Source organism: Lampris incognitus, chromosome 7, assembly GCF_029633865.1.
Source record: "Lampris incognitus isolate fLamInc1 chromosome 7, fLamInc1.hap2, whole genome shotgun sequence".
Taxonomy (NCBI): domain Eukaryota; kingdom Metazoa; phylum Chordata; class Actinopteri; order Lampriformes; family Lampridae; genus Lampris; species Lampris incognitus.
The window spans coordinates 27,453,553-27,477,062 of NC_079217.1; the positions used below are offsets into that span (position 1 = coordinate 27,453,553).

The 23,510-nt window shown below is 43.3% G+C and overlaps 1 protein-coding gene across 1 annotated transcript in view; it reads right to left on the reverse strand.

Annotated features, from left to right (window-relative positions):
• The window catches only part of tlcd2 (TLC domain containing 2), a 30,749-nt gene that overhangs the window by 5,800 nt on the left and 1,439 nt on the right, over window positions 1-23,510 (reverse strand). Inside the window, exon 3 of the mRNA XM_056283264.1 lies at window positions 21,027-21,109. Within this exon, the coding sequence (XP_056139239.1) occupies window positions 21,027-21,109 (83 nt within the window). The remainder of the gene's footprint in view (window positions 1-21,026; window positions 21,110-23,510) is intronic.

The following is a 23,510-nucleotide window of genomic DNA, read 5'->3' on the forward strand; positions in this document are numbered from 1 at the left end:
AGCGGGTGAACACACACAAGATGGTTGAAATATTGGAGATTTTCTAAGTGCATTTAGAGGGTTGCTGATGTCTGTGACTCCTTCGTGAAGCATCAAGTAGTATAGATGCAGGCGACCAGAAATGTGCTTTATTACAGCCATCTACATTTGGCAATGAACTTCGGAATCATTTTATGCCAAAAAGGCCAGCAATATTACAGGGCTATGGCATAGCCAACTGACATCCACAAGTGGGTTTCCCTGAGCTATGTGGGTGTTCAAATAAAACGGACTGTCCTGGTTGCTTATGTTAGCGTTACCATGCTCTCTTGTAACCCCCTGCTAATTTCACCCTATAGAAAACTCCAGTGTAGGGCTGAAAAACAGTGCTATGAGAGTGTTTGTTGTCCTCACTTTATCCCTATGGGCTCAATTAGATTTCTTCAGCATCTTGGAGGAACATCCTCCTCCTCTCCCATTAGTCTTCCACTGAGAAGATCCATACACAGGGTGCAATGACAAAAGGCATGAGGTTAGTTAAACAGATGTTTATTGAGAAGAATTTTTTTCTAAAGTAAAAATATCCCCCCTTTTTCTGCCCAATTGGATCCGGCCAATTACTCCACTCTTCCAACCTGCCTGGTAACTGCTCCACCCCCTCTGCCGATCCGGGGAGGGCTGCAGACTATCACATGCCTCCTCCGATACATGCAGAGTCGCCAGCCGCTTCTTTTCATCTGACAGTGAAGAGTTTCGTCAGGGGGACGTAGCACATGGGAGGATCACGCTATTGTTTGGGGAAAGCTCTCCTAGATCAGTGTTTGGGCTGGCAGAATGAATCCAAGCGCCAAACTCTTCTGCCAAATCGGTCTACGATAAACGCCAACTACGTTTACATACAGCCTTTTATTCCACTGATGATCGGAATAACAGCCAAATCTGAATAAAAAAGCCTCACATAACCACCTTAATCCGAATAAACTGGCCCATTTTGAAAGAAATGGCCCTCTGTTTCAGAAAGGTGGCATGTACTTTATAAGCGATGAAAAGTTACATAAACACTCCTTCAGATTGCTTTCTACTTTCTGCAGCATCTATACTCTGGTTTACTAGTTTCTGGTATACTGCGCATATCAGAACTGACTACTGACTGTGAAGCATGTAAATGGGACACCTTACCCAATCGCTTTATTTAGCACTCATAGAAACACTTTCAGAGGAATCACCAGTCAGATTGATTTCATTCATAAAGAAAAAAGAAATTAGCTCATCTATTCACAGCCACAGAGGTTCTTCACATCCCACACATGTCACTGGTCCCTCATACACCAAGAGAATCTAGCAGAGCCCTACACACACACACACACACACACACACACACACACACACACACACACACACACACACACACACACACACACACACACACACACACACACACACAAGTGTGTCTTGTATACGAAGTAGAAAATGGGCTTGAAGGAACATAAATACACATAAAACACAGATTCTTCTGTTGGAGGGCGCAACATTCTCAGTCACTCACATAAACATTGACACATGACACATATTTGCCAAGGGAAGATTATACGCACCTTATCAGCTTTGTGTCATGTTAATATTTGACATTATGAGAGTCTTTGTCACGTTAGTGAGGTTTTCTGAATAGAAAATAGAAAGCATCTTGCCATGGTAGCAAAGCTCCTACAGCAGTTTAACTAAGCTTTAAAATTATTAAAACGATCAAGTAAAATAATACATAAGTGCAATCATAATGTGTCACAATTAGCATTACACTACACTGAAAAGAAGGCTGATCATCACGTTTCACATAAATGTATCCCCACACACAAAACGAATACGCAGTTGATAGACGGAGCCCAGTTGCCAAGCCTGTCTGATCAGCCGCGATAAGCAAATACTTCCCCTAGCTACATCAATGTAAGGTGATTGATAGCAATCAACTGCAACCAAATTTACATATAAGTGAAACTAGCTACATCACTTATGGTGTAGTTATTTGCTCTGAAAGCAAAAGGGCTGAGAGTTCAGAGACTTAATATTCACAAATGACTGATATCTAGATTATTTGTTTTCCTGTAGTACATGGTTATGCAAGCTCCTAAAAACAAAATAATCAGGTGGGCAGCATTTCCTAAGAACGCTTCATATGGGACAAGGAATTGGGTCAAGAGAAGTTAATGGAGAGGAAGCAGTAAGGAAGCTCTATCAGGAGGTTTTATCTGCTCATAGGAAAAGCAGGTGATGAGCGGGTGGAGGGGCATAAGCAAAGTTTAAGTCTTAAGATTCAAAAAAAGAAAAGAAAGAAAAATAGCAATGCTTCATGCTCATACAGAAACACACTTGGTCAAAGACAAATTTGCAAGAAAACATGCAACGAACACTTGTACCCAGACACAAAACATACGAACACATACAAAAACATTTAAAAAGGTTAAACACAGATATTTCAGTCCCATGATGCTCTGAAGGCCCCTGTGTAGTTGATGATGGTCACAACCATTGTCAGGAGACGTGCGTTACCTTCTGGGTGGTTTCACACTAGGGACCCAGGCCCAGATCTGAGTACACTTGACCCCAAAGTCCAGTTCATTTGAGTAGTGTGAACACTCTGTGTACCTTACCAACTGTGCCCGGGTCCACTTGAAAAGGTGGTCTCGAGTACGTTTCACGTGAACTTGGGTATGGTTTGCATAAGGTGTTAAAACAGCTGTACCAAAACACGAAAGTGGACTGCTATGCTACTAAGGCATTTCTCAGGTGAAATCTGCACCGATCTCGTGTGTAGATATGCATATGTACTTGGGTATGGAACAACATTACTAATGTGAAAGCTGAGCGGCGGGGTGGGGACAATCGTTCTCAGGCACAGTACGAAGCAATTGTACCTGATGTCAAAACACCTTTAGGGTACGGTCATACATGCGTGAAATTAACATTGGCGAATATTTGCCTCCCATTCACTTCCATTCTATGCAAGTGAAGGGGCAAATAAAACATTCACTTCCAGTGGTGAAGGAAATTTGTATCTTCCCTTTGTGTGGAGTTCAACTTTGGTGAACCTTGACTAATGAATCTGCAGCCTCAACCAACAGCAAAGAAGTGTGTGCGGTTGACCCTACTTGGCTGTAATTGGCTGTAGTTTTCTTAGTGAGCCAGGATGGAGGAGACTTTCATTGTTAATGTGTCTAACCAGCCAGTATTGTACAATATTGCCCATGAAAACTACCAACTGCCCCATAAGGGGGATACTACCTGGCTGGCAGTGAGCCAGGAGACAGGCACTGAACGTAGAAAATGGAAAATTTAGTAATAACATCAATTCATCCCAGAAAGTTGAATCAGTTCATCTGGACACAATGTTTAGAGGGAGAACCGCTTTATCACTCATCTAAGTGACTTCGTCAGTCTCAGCTGACTGCAGGTATCCCCACCCTTATAAACAGCACAGTTGCATAACAACCAAATGCAACCACATGTACTATTCACAGAGGATTGTGGAAAAGTTGCAATCACAGCATGGTAGGATGGCAACAGATGTACCCTTAGTCCCCTGTTCAGGGATAGTCATTTCCATTTCAAAGAGATGGCCTCACTGATTCTTAGTTCAAACCAGCGTTCCTCCCTATCAAGGATGTGCACATCCTCACCCGTGAAAGAGTGGCCACTGGCCTGTAGATGGGTGTGGACCGCTGAGTCCTGGCCTGATGAGGTATCTGTTCTGCGTTGTGTCATTCTCTTCGCCAGAGTCTGTTTGGTTTCCCTGATGTACAATTCATGGCAATCCTCCCGGCACGTAACAACGTACACCATATTGTTCTGTTTGTGCTGGGGGACCTGATTCTTGGGGTGGACCAATTTCTGGCACAGTGTGTTTTGGGGTTTGAAACCAACCAAGATGCGGTGTTTGGAAAATATGCATCCCAACTGGTCCAATACTTCCAACACATACAGAATCACCACTGGTTTATGCTTAGGCAGCTGTGGTCCTTCTCTCTTCGATCGGTTGGTGCACTGTTTGGGTGTCTTCCTGGTTTTGACAAACCCCCAGTTGGGATAACCACACTTACCCAGAGCCTGTTTAATGTGGAATTTCTCCCATTCCCCGGCCGCTGTGTCAGTGGGGACATTGTCAGCTCGGTGGTACAGCATCCTGATGACTCCTAGTTTGTGCTCCAGAAGATTATGACAGTCAAACCTTAAGTATTGATCGGTATGTGTTACTTTATGGTAAACATCAACAATGGTGAATGGACTGCATTTATATAGCACTTCTCTAGTCTAGTCTATTGACCCCTCAAAGCGCTTTACAATGTATGCCTCACAGTCACCCATTCACAGATATTCATACACCAATGGCGGAGGCTGCCATGCAAGGTGCCAACCTGTTCATCAGGAGTTAGGACTTCAGTGACTTGCTCAAGGACACTTCGACACACTCTCTGGACGAGCCAGGGATTGAACCAGTGACCTTCCGATTACTGGATGACATGCTCTATCTCCTGTGCTATGCTGCGCTATAAAGCAGAAGTCCCCTACCACCAATTGCAATTTCACAGTCTAAGAAGGCTAACCTGTTATTTTTCATATCCTCCCTGGTGAACTTGATATGGTTGTCCACAGAGTTGATGTGGTTGGTGAAATGTGGTACTGCCTGAGACTCAATTTTAAGCCAGGTGTAGTCCAGATATCTGAACAAGGGGTGGACAATCTTATCTGGAAAGGGCTGGTGTGGGTGCAGATCTTTGTTCCAACCTAGCAGTTACACGCCTGTGTCTCCTAATCAAGTTCCTCAGCAAAGACTCTATTGGTTGATTAGTGGGATCAGGTGTGTAACTGCTTGATTGGAACAAAAACCTGCACCCACACCGGCCCTTTTTGGATAAGATTGCCCACCCCTGGGTTCCACTTCCTCCATATACAAGTTTGCTTGCAACTACAGGTGAAACTGGGGAATACATAGCGCACAAATGCTTCTGCCTATAGTATTGCCCCCTGTATGTGAAGTACGTGGACAGAAGACACAGCTTCAGCAACAGACACACTTGGTCAGTGTTAAGGATGGTCCTATTGCTAAGGGTGGGGTCATCTTGTAATTTCATAGGGACTACCTCCACTGCTTCAGCAATAGGAACGCCTGTGAAGAGGGACGTAACATCATAAGAGACTATTGTTTTAGCCGCCTCCATAATGATGTTTCTCACCTTATCCACAAAATCCATAGTGTTCTGAATGTGATGTTCAGTACTGCCTACCAACAAGTTACAAATAGATGCCAGAAACTTAAGAGATGCCATAGGTCACCGAGTTAATCATACAAACAATAGGCCATAATGGCACATCCTGTTTATGTATCTTAGGTAAACCATACAGACTAGATGTAGATTCCTCTGGGTATAATTCAATTCAATTCAATTCAATTTTATTGTCATTAAAAACAATGTGCAGGCACATGTTAAAAATGAAATGAGGGCTGTGGCTTCACTAAACAGTGCAAGACAGACACAGACAAACACAGCAAACACAGTATAAGATATATGAATATATGGTAAAAAAAAATTCTGTCAATAGCATTGTCCCATTCTAACAGCTTCAGACAATCTATTACTTTTTTCTTGTAACCAGTGCCTGGATCTTGTTTCAGGGGCTCATAAGTACTTATGTCGCTGAGTAACATCATAACTTTCTCATGTTAGTCTGTCTGGTTTAAATAAAACAGTGCATCTGCCTTTATCCACTGAAGGATGATGATGTTATTGTTCTTATTGAGAGTCGTAAGTGCATTCCTCTAATCTCTGCTGATGTTCGACGGTGGCAGCTTTGCATTGCTGAGGCAGGCTGAAACCTTCTTATACATTTGCTCCGCTTCCGGGTCCGTGATGTTGTTGTTACAGATCACTGATTCCGTGGTTTAGATCAGTTCCACTAGCAGGACCTGCCTTGGCGTGACAGCAAAATTCAGCCCCTTAGCAAGGATGTCTTTCTCCGCACGGACGAGTTGTTTACCAGACAGATTCTTCACCCACAAGTCCACATCATTGGCATATGTCTACCATCCATCTCTCTGCCTGCCATTGAAGGCACTGTCCATTGTCTGGTGATTTCTCTGGCATGCAGCAAGTAGGTCGAACTTCTTTTGCTGCCTGGTTTTCAACTTTACATGTTGTGCTAGATGAGCCTTCTCCATAAACTCAATCACATGTTGGAAAGTGGTCTCATCTAGACACAATGTGAGTCTTTGTTGGATCTGCTCTTCTTTTGCTTTCAAAGCGTCGATGGTAAACTGTTTATCTCACCCATTTGTTCAACAGCTGGCCCTATACCTTCTGGAGGGTATTGCTAGCTTCGTGGACCTTGACAGAAGATTTCACTTGCAGGCTCTTAGATGTAATCCTGCTCTGTCTGCAAATGAGGCTGAATCTCAGGTGGTTCCTGTAGTCTGCCATCTGACACGTCATTCACTTGTACTCATGTACAAGTTTAAGGCAATCCTCACTGAAATGATTCAAAATGTCTTGATGTATGCTCAATAATCCGGGTAAGGAAATCCCAGAAAGTGGAATCAGTTCATCTGGTCACAACGTTTAGAGGGAGAACCGCTTTATCACTCATCTAAGTGACTGTCAGTCTCAGCTGACTGCAGGTATCCTCAACCTTATAAACAGCACAGTTGCATAACGACCGAAACCAATACAGTTGTGTCACCTCCAAAACCAGCGATCGGTTTCATATGTAAATTGCCATGACCATTATCCAAAGGAGTTGAATCAAGTGCAACTGGACTTGGTATATCCAGTTGCACTTAATTCAACTCCTTTGGATAACCATGACCTGGATGAATGAGAACATTCACAGACATGCCATGACCATTAATTAGAGTTACAATGGCTATGTGTACTATTCACAGAGGATTGGAAATGGTTGCCATCACAGCATTGTAAGATGGCGACAGATGCACATATGCATTCATGTACGTATGTGCACATGCACATATGCAAGCAAATGACCATCACCTGCCAAGGCGAAATTAATATCTTGTGCTGAATGTGAGCAGTGCAGGATGTGACACACAGAAATCAGTTTGCTGCTTTGTAGTCCGTTTGCGTGGTTATGGTTGTTGGTCACACATGAGTGGTTGTTGGTTTTGCAACAGGAAAATGTACACTGAAATCCAGAGAAAAAACATTTTCACTTAATTGTCTCACTTGTATGTTATCATAGTTTCATGGACATATACGGAGGAAGAGCATTGGTGTACAAGTTATACTTGTTTAGCCAAGTTAAGCTAGCTAACAAATACCGTGAAACATGAATTGGTGTTATTAATAAATTTGCCATTTATTTACATTCAGTGTCTGTCTCCTCACTCACTGCCAGCCAGGCAGCATCTCTCTTGTGGGGCAGTTTGTGGTTTTCACGGGCAATGTCGTACAATACCGGCTGGTTAGACACAGCAACAAAGTCTCCTCCATCCTGGCTCACTAAGAAAACCACAGCCAATTGCAGCCAAGTGGGATCAACCACACACACTTCTTTGCTACTGGTTGAGGCTGCGGATTTGCCAGTCAAAGTTCACCAAAGTTGAACACTAGGCGAAGTGAAGATGTGAATTTCCTTTGCCATCAGAAGTGAATGTTTTATTGGCCCCTTCGCTCGCATAGAATGGATTTGGACAGGAGGCTTACATTCGCCAATGTTAAACTTGCACATGTGTGACCAGACTAACAGAGTGTAAGACATCAGCCGGCTGTCTGCTGATAGCAGGCTGCTTTGGTAGCTCATCGTCAAATGTATGTTTGGTTTTCAGAGGGTCACAGGAAAAGCCTACAGATTATCATTTGTGGTACATTATTATGACTGTGTGCATCCGTATAATTTGTGAGAGTGTGTGCTTACTTGTGAAGTCTGAGTGTGAGACATTTTAACTTTAGAAGCTGTAAGGAAAATTGTGCCTCATTTCATAGCCCCATTTGGGACAAGCACAAAACACCATGTGGGTGCTAGTCCTGTGAAAATGCATCAACAGTTTCCTGGAAAACTCGTTTCAGGCATTTTTGTGGTTGGGCAAGGTCTCCCCATTGAAATTTGCTAATCTGAGAAGCTTTATGAATTTATGATATCCCTGTACCTTTGGATGTTATCTGAGTGAAACCCATTGTTTGAAGATATTTGTGATAAGCTATAAAATCTCCCCTTTGCGTGGCTTGTACTAGTTAATTTTCAAATACATCTGTCAGTATGGAAGTTCTTGTTCCTCTACATCTCTGCACTGTGCATAGGGAAAACATTCGCCTGAGCTTAGCTGTTCGTGTACACCACAGACAGTACTGGATGAAATAAAAATATTTACTTTAAACAAAGGGAAACGATAAAAAGCCTCTACTGGGAAGAATGTGTTCCATGTTCTTCAATGGATTCAGATAACAAGGGCCAGAAGAAGAGTTCTCAGTTCTGATTTAAATCTATACACAAAAAAAGTATCTGGGGACAAAAAAGGCTTATACAGACAGGGCTCCTACCTATTTTGGGCAATTTCCAAATAAATGTACATTGGAAAAAAAATGAATCAAATATTACATAAACCGTCAAATAGCTCAGGCAACTTTTTAACACTATCACTTTGGATTTATGCAACTCAGGAAATTTACTAAAACTGAATCTAGCACAAAACTGCCTGACAAGTTGAAAGAAAATACAAAGGGCTGTATTCCATGTTTCCAAAAACGTTAACCTATTCTTTTTCCAACTATTCCAGGTTGGAAAATGAATGAAATGAGTCCAACCTTTTCCATGACAAATGTGAACTCTGGTAGTCTCTACTGGTTTGTGCAGACCGGCAGCATTTGTATAAGTGCAGCCAGTGAAACAGGGTTAACTCTTGACCATCCATGGGCTGCACAATCTGATATCGCCGTGTTGATGTTGTTCCCACGACATCATAATTATAATGTTGCTCCAGGGCCATCATTGCACTGGACCAATCACGTTGTTTTGATGTCATGCCTTTGCGACACTGGGAAAAAAACCAGAAAAAGACCAAAACTAACCTAACATAACCTCAACCTAACCGTAACACTTACCTTACTCTAACCTTAACCGTAACACCTACCTTACCCTAACCTTAACCGACAGCTAACCTTAACCTATAATTTCAGAAATTTTGTTAGGAAACTAAATTTAATTAACCAGAATTACCTAGCAGCTAGAAACTATTAACCTCCTTACCATTCACTATTCAGGGGAATCTTTCCTCCTTGCGCAATCTATTCACATCACATATAAAACCACACCACCCTGCGGAGCAGCTTTAGAAAGCACACGCAACTACTCTGGAATTCCCAAAACAATAGAAATGGATCTGAGCCAAGTTTATCTTTCCGTCTTTCTTTCTCTGGGTGTCAGCCATTGGGTGTGGTGCTCAAGGAGAGCAAATGAACAGAGCTCCAGTGATTGACAGCATCTTAGCTGCTTGACTAAACATGTGGATAGGTGGATGGCTTTTTTTGCATGACATTTCTAGGTGTTGTGGCAACAGTGCACAAAAGTGACCTCCATTTTTAGGGCACTTTTTCCCCCCCTGATTACAGCCCCTGTGGACGACATGGCACAGATGCGCAAGTGTGTGTGCATGCAGTCCAGTGATGATAATGTATACTTACTATTTGTACTTGTATTTTGAAACTGCAAAAATATGACACAGTTGATAATCTAATAAAGTACTTGCTGGATTTACAAGCTCACAGCTGTATTTGGGCTCCCAATACATTACCGTGTTTATAAAACAAAAATATGTGACTGCCTGCACTCATCAGGGCTTCATAGTAGCAGCATTTTTGTGGCTGATAAAAGAACAGACAAGAAGCTAATTTCATCAGTATGTGGCTTCCGGATCCTTTGAGGCTTTGGTGGGTTTTGGATGCTTGTTTACAACTCAAAAATAACGTGGGGTGGGTAACTCCTTGGCTGAATGGTTACAGCACATGGCCACATGGTCGCAACCGTCACCGGTTCAATTCCAGCCGGAAACGTTGGTTGCATGTCATAACCCTCTCTCTCTCCCCCTATTTCCTGTCTGTCTTTCACTGTAGCTGTCTAATAAAAATGTCGGAAAAAAAAAGTCTTGAAAAATGAGTGTGGAAATTCTTCAATGACAGGCGGTCAGACGGTGACCAAAAGAAACAACATGAAATTGCACTACTTAGGACATGAGGGCCCTCATGGGTTTGTAGGCATGGGGGGGCGGGACAAGCTACTGAAAGTGGGTGGATGATGGGGGATGGGGGATGGGGAAGATGTTTAGAGCAGATAGAGGATATGGGGGTGCAGGAAAAAGGGCTGTGTTTCACTGTGTGCTATGTAGGATGGGGCACAATTTTGCTTTGAGGGGCTCCCGGGTCTTTTTCAGAGCGACGCAGCCCCTTTAAGGAAGGGTCGTGTGTGTGTGTGTGTGGGGGGGTATTCATGTGGAGACCAGATGTCTCTCTCTGTAGGGAAATACATACTAAACATGGGAATACAGGGGGTTTCCCTCCTTAGTCCGCTAAACCACACACACACACACACACACACACACACACACACACACACACACACACACACACACACACAATATCCTTTACCCACCCACTACTATTTACTTTTGCACCCTCTTCCCTGTCCTTCATAATTCATCCTCCCCCCCCCCCCCCGCGCTCTTTCTCGTACCCTTCAGAAGGCAGACAGACACTATGCTGATCACTTTCTAAATGCTCTCTCACTTTGTTTAATGTTCTAACAAAATTCAAGAATAAAAAAGGGGGCTGGAGCAGCCAGTTGCAGCTCACAGTTCGCAGACATGATGCTGACAGCGGAGATGAAACTTGTTGAAGTTGTGTGTGGCTTGTCAAGCCAAAGTGAGGGACTGGGGCCAAAAGGGGGAGTGGCAGAGTTCATGGGTTGCTGGAAATATGTCTGAGGGCTCACAGTTATAAACACAGACATGCTAATTCAGCTTCTGTTACGGAATAAGAGCCCACTTCACTGTTTTTCTAAAAAAGAATGAAAAGCACAGGGTAATTACGATATATATTACCTTGTCCAACTTTGAAACTCATATGCATACTTGCTAATGTATCTAAAAAATACCAATGTAAGGAGTAGAAGAGCTGAAAATTTAGCAAATGTAAAAAAAACAAAAACAAAAACAAAACGCCCACTCAAACCTAGGTCTTCTTAACAATGACTCCTATCAGCCAAAGGAGACTTGGACTGCCTGGACAATGGACAGATTATGGGTAATGAGGCTTTCAGACAGGCCTACCATCACATCCAGACCTGATGGGTAGTTTATTCTTCTAGTTTGATATTTGTGCATTTGCGAGTGTGTGCATTGACTTGACCCTGATGTGTGCGTAGTGTGTTTTTGTTCTGTGTTGTGTGGTTTGGTCTCGTTGTTTGTGCTGTGCTGTGTCTGTACATTAAACAGACTCCTTTGTCCCTGCTACAGCTTTGGTTTTGTCACACGACCAGATATTCTTTCCTTGCCCGGAAACTTTCTAGGCCAATCAGTGTCGGTACGGAGCGTAGGCTCACAGACATGTTCCACAAGCTGTTGAGTTTTTGGAGGTATGCACAACTGCGTCTTCGTGAGCCTTTGCAATCTTTGGTCACCCAGAGACCCTTTCTCTGTGTCTTAATGGGGAGATGTTGGCATGTAGCTACACAGAGGCACGTTTTGGCCTTTAGCCCGCTGGTCAGCAGATCCTTGGCAAACAAGTAGCAATGACAGGAGTAGCAGAAATTAGGAGAGAGGGACTGATACAGGGCAGGACTGAGACAAACAAAGCAAAGGGCATATCTATTGGGCAAGATAACCAGATTCTGCAGATATGAGAAGGAAGATGTACGGAGATGCTGCAGACATGGCATTCCAGTCTCACATGGTGATGATACCTCAGTGACAGATGAAAATATCCCCCATAATATCACAGATGAAAATATGCCCCCCCCATCTCCAACCAAAGTGCCTAGCTGCAAGGTGTCCACACCTCCTTTCTGAGAGAAAGAGAGAGGAAGAGAGAGTGAGAGAGAGAGAGCGAGAGACACTCTCTTTTGAGTACGTGAAGCAGCTTCAAGCTCCTCCAATGTCAGCTGCAGAAAATATCACTCGTCACACCCCAGCAACGTGAGACAAGTTCCAATCATATCTAAGGCCAGGCTTTATGATCCCTCAAGTGGAAAGCATTACAGGGATTAAACTGGGAAAACGATTAATGTGACAGTGAGAGCACCAAGTGCCTTTTTCTGGGGATAATCGTCAGGTTCAGAATTGATTTCACCACTATAATATGCCTTTGGGTGTGAAAACTTTCTATGGGTTTGCAAAAACTCAATTTTCTTTGATAATCAAAGACATATTTCCAGTGGAACTGTTCTTGGATAAGTACTTGAAACTGTGGTTTGTGAGCATCTCTAGACATGCTGATGGCCAAATTAAACTATCACCAAACCAGAGGTGGAAAAACCCGGTCCAGAAAGTAAAAACTCTAACCGTGTCTTTACTCCATCCATGTATTAAACCAGCTGATTTGGGAAACTAGTCAGTGCAATCTGATGGTTTAGTACATGGGTGGAATAAAGAAACAGTTAGGGTTTTTACTTTCTGGACCGGGTTTGTCCACCTCTGCCAAACCAACCAGATATCAAGAAACAACACAGCCCGGTATCACCAACGCTGTAGGTCATAAACAGTACTCATACTACTTAAGAAAAAGAAGCAGCTATGTGTTTAACTTTTTCTACAAGTGTAAGATCTTTTTTCTTTTCTTTTGGATTTTTCCCCCCTTCCCCCAATTGTACCTGGCCAATTACCCCACTCTTCCGAGCCACCCCGGTCTCTGCTCCACCCCCTCTGCTGATCCAGGGAGTGCTGCAGACTACCACATGCCTTCTCCGATACATGTGGCGTTGCCAGCCGCTTCTTTTCACCTGACAGTGAGGAGTTTTACTAGGGGGACGTAGCGCGTGGGAGGATCATGCTATTCCCCCCAGTTCTCCCTCCCCCCTGAATGGGTGCCCCGACCGACCACAGGAGGTGCTAGTGCAGCGACCAGGACACATACCCACATCCAGCTTCCCACACGCAGACACGGCCAATTGTGTCTGTAGGGATGCCTAACCAAGCCGGAGTTAACACGGGGATTCGAACCGGGGATCCCCGTGTTGGTAGGCAATGCAATAGACCGCCACGCCACCCAGATGTCCAGTGCAAGATCTTTGGCACAATTAATTGTATAATGTTGAAGCACAGGTTTTTGACCAGAGACTCTCTTCAGAGGTGGGGTTATTTGAAAATGACAGTCCATTACCAGACTGTCTTTCTGTCAGACTGCCTGTCAAAGGAGTGACCCCAGACTCTGTACTGTAAGTCCAAACATACATTTTAACTATGCAAAATTGTCTTTTGATCACATATTTGCCGGCCTATAACATTCCACTTCAATAAGTTCTGTTGATATGTTATTTCTTGTGTCATCCCCCATTGATATCATGTAAGAGACCAACCATGAGTGAGATATCGCTCTGCGGTCCTGTTTACATCAGGCTAGCACCACATGTCAAACTAAACCAGCGTCTTCCCTGATCAGTTCCCAGAACCAAGCAGGCCGAATAATGGAAATGGAAAAAAGGAACGGTTCTTTTCACAACAGGGCTCTATCGTGGAGGAACCATTTGGGTGTAGTCATTTAGCACTATGTTTCTAAACCTGTTACTACGTTATCTACCTTGGCACCTACTGAGCACCTATCTGTCCTCAAAGAGGGAACCTTCCTTTGACTCTCTTTCTGATGCTCTCTCTCTCAATATATTTTTTTTCTTGAAAAGCGTTTTGTTTCCTGTGGAAGTGTTCTGCATCCAAATCACAGCTCTAAACATAGAGATCATTCTTCATGGCATCTACCCATTACTTACTGTGGGAATGTAAAGTCCACTCAGACTGCATATATGTACATATACACACACACACACACACACACACACACACACACACACACACACACACACACACACACACACACACACATATATACCGTCATTAAATGAAACTCTCAATGGTAGGGAAAGTGCTCAACAAACAAGGAGCCATATTTAAATGTATATATATATACACACACACACACATAAACCAATCCCACTAACATTCAAACTTAAAACCACCTGCCTAATATTGCGTAGGTTCCCCTCATGCTGCTAAAACAGCTCTGACCCGTTGAGGCATGGACTCAACAAGACCTCTGACGGTGTCCTGTGGTATCTGGCACCAAGACGTTAGCAGCAGATCCTTTAAGTCCTGTAACTTGCGAGGTTGGGCCTTCATGAATTGGACTTGTCTTTCCAGCACATCCCACAGATGCTTGATCAGATTGAGATCTGGGGAATTTGGAGGATAGGGCAACACTTTTGTCATGTTCCTCAAAACATTCCTGTACAATTTTTGCAGTGTGGCAGGGTGCATTATCCTGCTGAAAGAGGCCACCGCCATCAGGGAATCCCATTGCCATAAAAGGGGTGCACCTGGTCTGCAACGATGTTTAGATAGGTGCTACATGTCAAAATAACATCCACATGAATGCCAGGACCCAAGGTTTCTCAGCAGATCATTGCCCAGAGCATCACACTGCCTCTGCCGGCTTGCCTTCTTCCCATAATGCAGCCTGGTGCCATCACTTCCCCTGGTAAATGACAGACACGCACCCAGCCGTCCACATGATGTAAAAGAAAACATGACTCATCAGACTGGGCCACCTTCGTCCACTGCTCCATGGTCCAGTTCTGATGCTCACGTGCCCATTGTAGATGCATTCGGGCGGTGTACAGGAGTAAGCATGGGCACTGACTAGTCTACAGCTATGCAACCCCATATGCAGCAAGTTGCAATGCATTGTGTTCTGACACCTGTCTATCATAGCTATCATTAACTTTTTCAGCAAATTTGAGCTACAGTAGCTATTCTGTGGGATCAGACCAGATGACCTAGCCTTCGCTCTCCACGCGCATTAATGAACCTTGGACGCCCATGACCCTGTCACCGGTTCACTGGTTGCCCTTCTTTGGACCACTCTTGGTAGGTACTAACCACTGCCCACTGGGAATACCCCACAAGACCTGCCACTTTGGAGATGCTCTGACCGAGTCATCTAGGCATCACAAGTTGGCCCTTGTCAAAGTTGTTCAGATTCTTACGCTTGCCCATTTTTCTTGCTTCAAACACATCAACGTCAAGAACTGACTGTTGAATTGCTGCCTAATCTATCCTACCCCTCAACAGGTCCCGTTGTAATGAGATAATCAATGTTATTCACTTATCTGTCAGTTGTTTTAATGTTTTGGCTGATCGGTGTATATCCATCCATCCATCCATTATCCAAGCCGCTTAATCCCAATCGGGGTTGCGGGGATGCTGGAGCCTATCCCAGCAGTCATTGGGCGGCAGGCGAGGAGACACCCTGGACAGGCCGCCAGGCCATTACAGGGAGATTATATATATATATATATATATATATATATATATATATATATATATATATATATATATATATACACACACACACACACACACACATATATATATATATATATATATATATATAAATAAAGCTTGACTTAATCGGCACAATAGAGGCATAAATGGATTGGTGTCACAGACCAAACTGATGACAACCTGTAGAATTAGTAGTATCCCACTGCAAAGTAAAATAATAAATAAGGTAGTGGGAGAGGATATAAGAGCCTCCATCAAGGCGTCAGATAGTAGAAAGAGAGAAGTCAAATCAGATGAGATTCGAAAAATTATGGCCTTGTGACACACTACAACTACTGCTTTAGAAAAGCAGAAAGCTCAGTTTCACTGTAATAAATAAACTCAATTCCACTAAATGAACAAGGGGTGACCGGTATTTGTCGAGAGAAACGGTAAATGCTTTGGCATGCTTTGGGCTCATGTGAGAGGGATGGCATGACAAAGAATACTAATTATTCCTTCTGTAATGTAATCACTACTCTTCTACATAGGCAGAAAAGCCTTCACTGTCCCATGTTTTCTTCAACAAAAAAATGAATACTTCTGCTCAGCATCCCTCTCCTAGGACTCATAATGAGAAGCTCACTGTTTCCGAGCGCAATGGCCAACTGAAGCTGGGGGAGACAGCACAGGGGGAGTGAGGGCTTTTACGAGAATGGCCAACAGTAAACGACTCCTTGTTTTTCCATTAACCATGTGTATTAGAAGTTTCTCTGGCCTTGTAGTAAATATAAGGGTAAAAAAAAAAAATCACAATGTTGCACTGTCCCTAACATTGTGAAAATGGTGTTTGAAGAGGTTCTTATTTAGAACTTCGTTCCCAGAGTTTTTTTTTTTTTTAAACCCCTTCATGTAAGTTTTATTAGACAACATGTAGGTTCATGTATATTTGATCTCCTGAGAAGATGGGTTGCTTGGATGCACTTTTTCCTGGGCGGTATATTGGGACCTCCCGTTTCCCAATGGAATGATGGCAGTGATGGCACTATCTTGATGTGCAACAGATGGTCAGTGCCGCCAACATACAAGCCCATTGTTTGCGACTGTGGAAGGACGGACATCTTTCTCATGCAGCTACTTCAAGTCATAGACTATATTCAGTAAGTTAGCCAAGTCTGCATGGGGGAAGAACTTTCCATGGAATGTTTGACTTTGTTGCTTCCCCAGACAGAATCAGACCGGGATCAAAGCAGCAAAGCTTCCACCATATGCTTTTTGGCTATAGCGTAACTTCCTTAAATGCCAGAACAGCCTATTTCACTGAACTTCAGAAAAAATAAGAGAAACCCTGAAATGATAAAAGTGTTTAAAGCTAGAGAGAGGTGTGGGTCAGCAAACACAGAGATGCAAAAAGAAAAAAAAAGAACGGAGGGGCACAGAAGGGAGACAGTGAAAGAGTACCAGTTTTAATAACACAATGTTAAGAAGAAACATCACATCAAGGTAGACTATAAAGGATGAAACAGGATGCACTCTGTTGTTGGGTCCTAAAGCACAACCTGAGTGACATTTTTGTTAATGATTTTGTGTTTAACAGCCCACCTTTGAGTGTAGCTAGCTCAAAGTTAGGGTCCTGTCATATCAATGTGATTAGGGGCTTAACCTCAACTGTAGCTGGCTGCTATCACATCAGCCATGCCTCAAGAACTTTGGAACTGAGCCATGGCTTGCTATCTGACTATCCTCCATCCAGTGTGTGTGTGTGTGTGTGTGTGTGTGTTTAAGTGTGTGTGTGTGTGTATGCATGCATGTGTGCATGATAATTAAGGTGGGGATTACAAAGTGGAGATTGCAGGCTCAATCAATCTTGTAAAGACAGAGCTTTCACTGACATTTTCAACTAAATCAGAGACAGTTTGTCAATCAATCATTGATTTGTCTGTTTGCAGTCTAATTTGCATTTTCATGGCACATGCCAATGGATGGGTTTGCACAAGTTCGCTCTCCACTTTTTTCAAGCATGACAAAAATTCATTCAACTCACCTACCCATACTCTGAGCATATTTACAGCCCGCTTCTCCTTATGTAGGTAAAGCAGGCTGACACAGAGCAATCGCCTAATGTTGGGTCTCATTTTGAATGCTGGCTAGATGTAGGAAAGATGCAAATAAAGGACTCTGTTATTTGTACTGTTTTTATCACATCTTGGGACCGATAAAAAAAGATTCCACAGAAAATTTTTACATGAAGTAAAATTTTCATTCACTGCATCTGGTTTGACTAATGCATGTATTTTCTACTCACAAGTTGGATAAATCCAATGTATGCAGCACCCTCAGAGCAGAACAACAAAACCATGAATGAATGAGACCAACACATTTCTGTTGTGAGCAGATGCAGTGATGGAGTAAGTGTGACTGGGGCTTTGGACTGAGGACACAAAGTTGAATGCTCCCACCATACTAGGAAGTCATACACATAAAATGTTCAGAGTTCACGCTAGATTTTTTTCCTAAGCAGGTCAGTAGGCTCCAATAAGCTTCAGGTGCTGTCACACAGGTGCTTACTGACATTTCCATTTACAGACAAATACACAGTATTTTTCCCTCTTAATGGGTTGGTAGGTTATATTGGCAGGGTGGCCCACCCTGCCGAAGACAATGGTAGGAGAAACACTGAACACACAATTTGCCTGAATCCTTACAAATTTCCTCACAGACACAAGGGGTCAGGAAGAGCTGCATCCCTGTAAGTCAGCTTCAGAAGTTCTGCCCCCCCCCCCCAAAGAAGAAAAACAATCTTTAAAAAGCACGTTTTAAATATCAGGATACCATACTTGGAAACAACGATTATTCATCAGGAATCTAACCCAGGAAGTGGAAGTTAAAAAATACCCACATGTGACAATGACTGAAACTTACATCTATTTTCATACTTCTGTGGATAGGTCTACTAGATGTAGCATGTTGAAACAATAATTTTTTTATACAAATCTGCAAGTAAAAAAAAAAGCAAACTGAGATTCCAACTTAATGCTTGAGTTTTGGAAAGCAATTAAATATATGATTGTTACAGTAAGTTTGAAAACGTGTACTCGTAACAAGCCTGCACCAACACATTCATAGCTGCTGCCAAGTACAAATCAGAGTAATCCTCTCATTGACAATAGGAGTTAAAGCCCATGCCAGAAAAGAAAACCCTCTGCTGAGTATCAACAATAACACTGCAGCAAAAGACATAGGGCAGCAGTGACATGGACGGTCATCACAAAGACTTGAGTGGAGATTTAAAAAAAAAATCCCCTTGCAAGATGATGGGGAAGAGCTTGACCTCAGATTAGTTTCCATTTTTCTCTTTCAACGTAGCTGGAGTGTGGAAAAGGCTAAGGGATCTTAACTATCCTTCCTTGACAGCCACACTTCACATCATCACTGCTTCAGTCAGCAACCAACAATTTCCTTGAGCGGAAAAGAACAAGACTGGCCAGTTACAGGCTTAGGAACAATGGTGAGCAAGCTGCTCCTCAAAATAAGCCTATGATGATGTGCGTTTTTCTTCGCACCCAGTAAAGATACTTAAAAGGATCTTTGTGTCGCGAAGGTGGATGGGTTATATTTGAATGCTAGGTACTTATAGATAATGAAGCCCTGAGGGAGATGGATGGAGATAGACTTTCTCAAGGGATGCGAGGCTGGTTGGATGCTTGAGGGTTTTCGTCATCCTGTAACTGTATGTTCTTTGTTCCTCCCTCAATCAGCCCATGTAGCTAATCAAGAAAAACAGGTGTTGGCTTTTCGAAGGACAACTTTATGCTTCCATGTGTTTGGGTGCATTTGTGTGTAAATGGACTGCATTTCGTATAGCATTTCTCTAGCTGCAACAGTCACTCAAAGTGCTTTACAATTAATTCATGCCTCACACACAAACACACACACACACACAGATGGTGTTGTCAACCATGCAAGGTAATGACCAGCTCATCGGGAGCAGATAGGGTTTAGGTGCCTTGCTCTGGAACACTGCGACATTTCTCCAGTTACCAGATGACCTGCTCTACCTCATGAGTCACTGCCGCACTAAGTGTTCGTATCCGTGTGTGCATAACTCTGACATGCCATAAGGGGTGTCTAAATAGTGAGAACACTGCTTATGGCAATTTGAACAGCGGGTATGCTTTGTAGATACTGGGCTTAATGACAGAGGTAACAGCAAGTCATCAACCTCTGCCAATTGGCTTTACATTGGTCAACAGAAAAAGCTTGGTTGGCTGAACCTTCAATAACATTTAACGGCTGAATGATCAGCGAAGGATTATTTTAGGTGACAATTCTGACAGTTTACATGCAAACAAATGTTCATGTTGATACTCTCTATCACTGGCATATCATGAATGCTTTTGTAAATGTAAATTTTAATAGTTACTGTCAGGTAGGACTCTCCCATGAAAAATTACATGACACATATCTTTCTGTCTTCATCGTGACAGCCAAATGCAGATGAGTAAGGCAGATAACGTAAGTTTGAAAAAGAATTGACATTGTTGTGGCTAACAGGTGGATAAATTAGACCAAACAAGTAGAAGACCTTTAACAACTGATACTTTAAAATTTGATTTTTTTGATTTTGAGATTCTTTATTGATCCCCGTAGGGAAATTGCTCTCTTCATTTAACCCACCCTAGCTGTGTAGCTAGGAGCAGTGGGCAGATGCTGTGCAGCACCTGGGGACCAACTCCAGTTCTTCTTTACATTGCCTTGGTCAGGGGCACAGACAGGAGTATTAACCCTAACAAGCATATCTTTTTGATGGTGGGGACACCGGAGCACCCGGAAAACCCTAGCTCAGACACAAGGAGAACATGCAAACGCCACACAGAGGACGACCTGGGGTGACCCCCAAGGTTGGACAACCCTGGGGTTTGAACCCAGGACCTTCTTGCTGTGAGGCGACAGTGCTAACCACTGCCCCACTGTGCCACCAGAATGGTTCAACCGTATTGTTTGTTGGCAGCGAAGAGGTTGGAGACAGAACAGCACTGGTGACTCTGTTTCACTTCACATAGATAGGGTGACCAGATTTTCAAAATCCCAAACCGGGACCCTAAAAAGTGTATCGCACGTTTGTGCACGCGCACACACATATGCTCACATGCTTGTCTGTCTTGCTGGACATGATACATTGAAGGATTTTTATCTTTTCCCACCAAAAAAAGACAGGCTAGATTAGCCAGGACTTGGGACACCCAACTTGAAACTGGGACAATCCCGGACAAACCGGAACGTCTGGTCACCCTACACATAGAGCTTTGGGATTTGGATCACTGAAACACCGATTCATTAACCAGTATTAACTTGTGTGTCAGTATGTTAAACAAATATGACAACCCTCAAAACTGGGATTTAAGGATCTCTTTCATTGCTCAGTATATCAAGGCAAGGGTAGGTTGCCGAAATATCGGGACTTGGGCCAGCGCTTACAAGAGTTCTGTGAAATCCCTGGCTTTGAGTTCATTACAGGAGCACTTACCACCACGTGATGGAAGAGAAGCTCCCAGGACTGAGTCAACTTCTGGTTCAGCACCATGTCAAAAAAGTCATAGATGAAGTAACCTGTGGAGACACACAAAGTTAGCCTGGACATTAGGTTTAGCCATTAGCCAAGGAACCTAGGTTCATCCGACATGAGAGGCTTTGAGCATAGCAAGTGTGTCAGTAGGACTCTGCTTCCATGACGACAACTAGGATGGTAAGGATGTGGCTCGAGGAAGGGCTATTTATACCCAACTCCCCTCCCATCCCCCTACCATATCCATGGATACAGCTTTTTAGAACAAAAAAAATCAGCTGTAGCTGGAGAGGGAACGAGAGGGTGCTGGGCACTTTGGTGAGACTTAAATTAAACCCCATTAGAAGTATCTTATACTAGGAATTTGACACAACCATCCCTCTCCCAGCGGGGAACAACAACATAGGGATATAAAAGTATTCAGCTCAGCACAAGTCAATGTGCAGAATGTATTTCTTTTTTTTTTCTTTTTGGATTTTTTCCCCTTTTTCTCCCCATTTGTATCCGGCCAATTACCCCACTCTTCTGAGCCATTCCAGTCGCTGCTCCACCCTTTCTGCCCATCCGGGGAGGGCGACAGACTACCACATACTTTCTCCAATACATGTAGAGTCGCCAGCCGCTTCTTTTCACCTGACATTGAGGAGTTTCGCCAGGGGGATGTAGAACATGGGAGGATCATGCTATACCCCTCAGTTCCCCTTCCCCCCCGAACAGGTGCCCCGACCGACCAGAGGAGGTGCTAGTGCAGCGACCAGGACACACCCACATCCGGCTTCCCACCAGCAGACACGGACAATTGTGTCTGTAGGGATGCCCAATCAAGCTGGAGGCAACACGGGGATTCAAACCGGCCATTCCCATCCTGGTAGGCAACGGAATAGACTGCTACGCTACCCAGACGACCTGCAGAACATATTTCTGTGGAGTTTTCCTTCAGCTAAATTATCATCCAAGGATAAGGGGTGCCGATATTATCATTTACTGTATTAACCCATTTTAGAGAATGCAGTGTGAATGTGATATGAATGTAAAGCTTTCTGGGTCTGGGATAGTAACTGATTTGGGGCTATAAATAAACTCGGTTGTTTCTGTCAGCCCCAAGGTGAATATATTTTATGAGATTATTGTTAAGCAGGTTTCCTTTTTTGTCACAATCTTTATATGCAACATCATATCAACCAAGATGAACTGAATTGGATGAACATTTGTAGATGTGTTGGGAAAGAAACGACAGAAAGAAACTGCCATTTAGGGGCTGTAAATGCTTTAATTGCAACTATACAGCTAAATGAAGAACACTTGTTAATGCAGACACATCAGGCACAGTTTCCAAAAGTAAGGTCAGGTCTTGCCATAATCACAACATGAGAACATGTGACCCCCCCAAAAAAAAAGACTGTTTAATGGACCTCTCACATTAAACTTGCTATGAAGGAAAGAACTGAACAAATCCTTTTGAAACACAGCAAGTTTGTCTCACCATTGGACAAGGTCAGGATTAAACAAGTGATTGGATGTCCGGCACGTCATTACAAAGCTTGCATGCCATCAAGGGAGCCATGCTGAATGGACAAATCAACAAAATTGCCTCAGTGGCCTCAGAGTCACACCATACTATTGATGGGTGGCCCCAGAGGCAGCACTCCACTTGTTGTGTGGGGATGACTCCATTCTCTGTTATCCATGGCATTTGAACTGGAATGCCTGTAAAACCCAACTGACGTCCTGTGCACTTGCTGCCTATGGCAAAGTCACGTGACTGTAGGGGGTAGGCCTGGTGCCTGGGACTGACAATAATGCCCTCCATTGATGTTTACTACAACTGCACTACCAGGGGCGAGCTCCCTAAAAGAATGTGAAAAATCCTGGGAATTCTGGGAGTTTGTGCCCTTGCACAGAGCCAATAAAAGAGCAGTTTAACCGGACGGCCGTGTCATTGGCTGCTCTAGAATCCTTTGGGAGTAAATGGGGAAAATTTGAAAACAGCAGTAAAGCAGGGTGCTATTTTATAAATACTGATGATTGAGTTGCCAAGCTTTTAACTATCACAAGAAATAGGTTAAACAAGTTATCCGAGTCTCTCACTTGTTTGAATGGTGTGGAGGAGGTCAATAGCTTCCAGATTTTAGATGTCTAAATGGTTATGACAATTCAATGATACAGTGTCATCTGGTGCACATGTCCCTAAATCCAAGCCATTAGTTTGATTAGACAGAGAGCACATGCTAAAAAACACACACACACACACACACACACACACACACACACACACACACACACACACACACACACACACACACACACACACACACACGTGTGGTAGTTCTGCCCCTGTATGAGTAGAATTATTCAAAGTCACTGGAGGGAGATGACAGATATCAGGACCATTGAAAAATATGACTTTTTATAACAAGGATGATTCTCTATCAAGAATCATGTCTC